The 3,662-nt window shown below is 61.4% G+C and overlaps 1 protein-coding gene across 5 annotated transcripts; it reads right to left on the minus strand.

Moving 5' to 3' along the window:
• CD79B (CD79b molecule) lies at window positions 1-3,662 on the minus strand. 5 transcript variants are annotated; one of them, XM_081109997.1, is made up of 6 exons: window positions 3,500-3,662; window positions 2,798-2,848; window positions 1,334-1,636; window positions 993-1,111; window positions 682-723; window positions 1-572 (listed from the first exon to the last, which is right to left on the minus strand). In XM_081109997.1, the coding sequence occupies exons 1-6, from the start codon at window positions 3,564-3,566 to the stop codon at window positions 474-476; spliced, it is 681 nt and encodes a 226-aa protein (XP_080966123.1). In that variant the 5' UTR covers window positions 3,567-3,662; the 3' UTR covers window positions 1-473. The 5 variants fall into 5 exon arrangements, with proteins under 5 accessions (XP_080966123.1, XP_080966124.1, XP_080966122.1 ...); XM_081109998.1 differs by having other exon boundaries at window positions 2,798-2,845; window positions 3,500-3,657; XM_081109996.1 differs by having other exon boundaries at window positions 682-871; window positions 2,798-2,845; window positions 3,500-3,598.

Below are 3,662 nucleotides of genomic sequence, written 5' to 3' on the forward strand. Positions count from 1 at the left end.
GTGGTTTCTTAAGACACATCGTTTATTCCATGGGAGAGCGGGCTCAAGGCTAGGAGCCCGTGGGGCGGGAGAGAGTGGCAGAGAGTGGGAGAGGGATGAAGCTCTCGGTGGCTTATTCCTGGCCAGGCTTCCTAGGAAGCTCTCTGCTCTGAGTCCATTTGCAGGTTCCAGACCAGTCCATGCCTTCCTTGTCCTGAATGCGGGATAGATCCCCGCATAGCACCCCGAGAAAGCTGGGCCCAGTCTGTCACCAGACAACTCCCGGCTGCAAATCACTGACCTATGGCCCTTCCACTCCAGTCCCCTTGGCAAGAGCTGGGGGCCAGGGGCCGGAGGGGCAGGCAGATCTGGTGGGCCAGCTTTGGAGGCCAACAGGGGATCCAAGGGAAAAGGGATGGACTGGGAGCCAGGCGGCTCTGAAGCAGTCAATGAGGCCCAGCAGGCTGTGCCCAGGGGCATGGGGAGGGCCGGCCTCACTCCTGGCCTGGGTGCTCACCCACCGACCACTTCACCTCCCCTGTCCGCAGAGTCACTATGTCCTCGTAGGTGGCCGTCTGGTCAATGTTCAGGCCCTGGAGATGTGGAATGGAGCTCAGGCCCTGGCCACTCCCCAACCACACCAACAGGTGCTGCTGCTGACCACCCCGCACCCTCAGAGCTAGGGGTCCCCCTGCTCCTTACCTCATAGGTGTGGTCTTCCTCCATCCCAGCCTTACTGTCATCCTGGTGGGGCAAGAGATGGAGAGCAGAGTGTTGGCTCACTCCTCCCCCATCCACTGCTGGGCCAGGATGGGGAAGGCCAGGGAGATTGGCCTGGGGCCAGGGGTGAGGGGTGAGGGGACAGGAGGTGAGGTACTCTCTGCAAGAACAACTGAAGGAGTGAAGGAGTGAAGGAACAGGTCAGTCAATGGGCAGACTCTGGGGCTGGGGAGATGGAGACCCTGTCCATGTCTGGCCTGCCCCATGGTGGCCTCCCCGCCCCCCAAGGTCACCTTGTCCAGCAGTAGGAAGATGGGCACCGTGATGAAGAGGATGATGAGCAGGGTCTGGATCATGATGATGCCATCTTTCAGTGTGTTCCGCCGCTTCAGCTGAGCCAAGGTGCTGAACCCTGGGGGGAGGTGGGGCGGGGACAGTGAAGTTGGGGCCACACTTGGGCCTGCACCCCTCGAGACCTCTTCTCCACAGCTGTCCTGGGTGCTCCAGAGCCACGGCCTCCTCCACAGTGTGGCCCTCACTGGTGGCAGGCTGGGTGGGGTGGGCTGTGGACGAACACCTGTGGCCCCGCCCACTCCCACTCCCCTCCCTGCTGGAGGGCAGGCCCCGCACCCACCCATGACGCGGAGTTCACTGCCGCAGCCCATCTGAAGGGACTTGTCCGGACATCTGTGCTGACAGAAGTAGATGCCGTTGTCCTGGAACTGGGCGTCCTGAATGATGAGGGTGGCGTTGGAGTTGGTCTGGGTCTGCTGGATGCGTCCCGGTTTCACGGGCAGTTCCTTGGGCTCCGAGTCCATATCCTGTTTCCAGAGCCAGCTCACGGGGCCCGTGACCTCCAAATGGCAAATTATTCTCACCACGGAGCCCCGCTTCTTAGCCATGAAACGTGGGTACTGCCCGATCCCACAAGTGCTTCCTGTGGGCGACAAGGCCAGGATCAAAATCCCACCTTGCCCAGCATCTTTCTGGCTGTCAGCCCTGTCATGCCCCCTCCTTCCCCCCGTGGGTGGCACATACCCTGGCCCAGCCCCCCAGGTCTGTCCTCGCTTCCCAGGGTGTGGGACAATCAGGAGGCATTGGTGTGGGGGAGCAGAGCCACGTGAGAGGCCACAGGCCCAACCACTGGGCCCGCCCCTTCTGACATTTGATGTTCCTTTATTATTTATTTATCCTCACTCCAGAATATTTTATATTTTTCCATTAATTTTTAGAGAGAGTGGAAGGGAGGGGGAGAGACAGAGAGAGAAACATTGATGTCAGAGAGACACATCGACTGGTTGCCTCCCATGCGTGTGGTGCCCTGACTGGGGCCGGGGATTGAGCCTGCCACCGAGGTACCAGCCCTTGACTAGAATCGAACCCGAGGCCCTTCAGTCCGCGGACCGACGCTCTATCTACCAAGCCAAACCGGCTAGGGCTTGATGTTCCTTTAGAAGGGCCCTGGAACCTTCGATTCCTTTCCATGGCCATTACAGCAGCCTGAACCTGGCCTCACCCCCCACCCCCAGCCTCCCACCTGGCCTGTACACCCACGCCTCCCTGGCCTGGCCTGGGCCGCCCGGCACCAGTCTGAAATCCTCAGGGACGTTCCACAAACCCTTAGCCTGGCAACTGAGGCCCCCACATTGATCCCCTGCCCCTCTTTCATCCATTACCCTCCTCTATCCCGCTGCATGGACCTGCTCCACTTTCTATTCCCAAACCTTCTTTCTCAGCTTGGCATGCTCTCCCCACCCACTGCCTCACGGGTCCCAGCGAGAGGCCCCCAAGGAATCCCTGAGCCCCTGCATCCTGTCAGAGCCCCTGAGGTTAGGAGCTCCTGCTGGGGGAGAATCTGACCCCAGCTTGTCTAGTCCAGTCCCCCAGGCACTGGGCCTGGGACACTGTGTCTAGTGAAGATGACAACTGGCAGGGGGTGGGGGTGTGGGGTGGCAAGGAGGCCTCAGAGCCAGGCTTCGGGATGGGAGTTCTGGGTGGGGAGGCCCAAGGGGTCAAGGGCACAGGGTCAGGCATCAGGAGTGAGTGGCACTGGACACAGGCATCCTCGCCCTCAGAAGGGCCAGGGGACGTTGCTGACCTTGGGAAATCCGTTGCTGGTCCGTTGCTTCCGCGAACACAGTCTCACCTGCTGGTTGGGAGGAAGTGGGCAGGGCCAGGTCAGGACCTCTCCTTGGAGCTGGCCGCCCCACCCCTGAACGCCCTCCACCCTCTGAATTCTCAGACGCACTTCCTCCTCCCCGGACAGCAGCGTCAAGACCCCTCAGCCCTTCCCACCCCTGCTCTGAAGACAGGAGTGGGGTGGACAGAGCGAGGTGGGGTCCCCAGAAGGTCTGCCTCCCAGCCCCCCTCTGCTTTGAGCAGGCACCTGGATGAGACAGGAGGGAAGTCAAAATGACAGAGCTCCTCCGTCCTCCAGGGAGGTCACCTCTGGAATAGGTATGCCCCAGGGTCTGGCTGGGGGCAGCCTCTCCCTGCCTCAGGGGGCGAACCACACTCCTCTCCGCTCTTCCTCCCTGGCCTGGCTCTTGTGTGGTTAGAACCACCAACCCCGCAGGCCTAGCGCAGCCGGATAATGCAGACTGGAGCGGGCTGGGTGGGGCGCAGACCCCTGAGTTCATCGCAGACCCCTGAGCTGATTCCCACACACTCAGGCCCCAGGGCAGCAGAGGGAGACCGAGGCAGAAAGTGTGAAACAGGAGGAGGGTGGAGAGAGCAGACAGACCCGGTGGAAAGAGAGTGGCAGAGAGTGAAAGCAACAGGCCTGCTGGAGGGGCTGTACCTGACAGAAGCATCAGCAGCACCACCAGCCCGTTGCTGGGCACAGGAGACAGCGCCAGCCTGGCCATGGCCACCCCTCGGTCTCTGATCCCAAGCCCGCAATGACGACGAAGGCTCCTGGAGGGAAAACGTGTAACTGCCTGGGCTGTAGCCTGTCCCCTCCC

This window comes from Myotis nattereri (genome assembly GCF_964212035.1).
Source record: "Myotis nattereri genome assembly, chromosome: 16".
In the NCBI taxonomy this organism is placed as follows: Eukaryota; Metazoa; Chordata; class Mammalia; order Chiroptera; family Vespertilionidae; genus Myotis; species Myotis nattereri.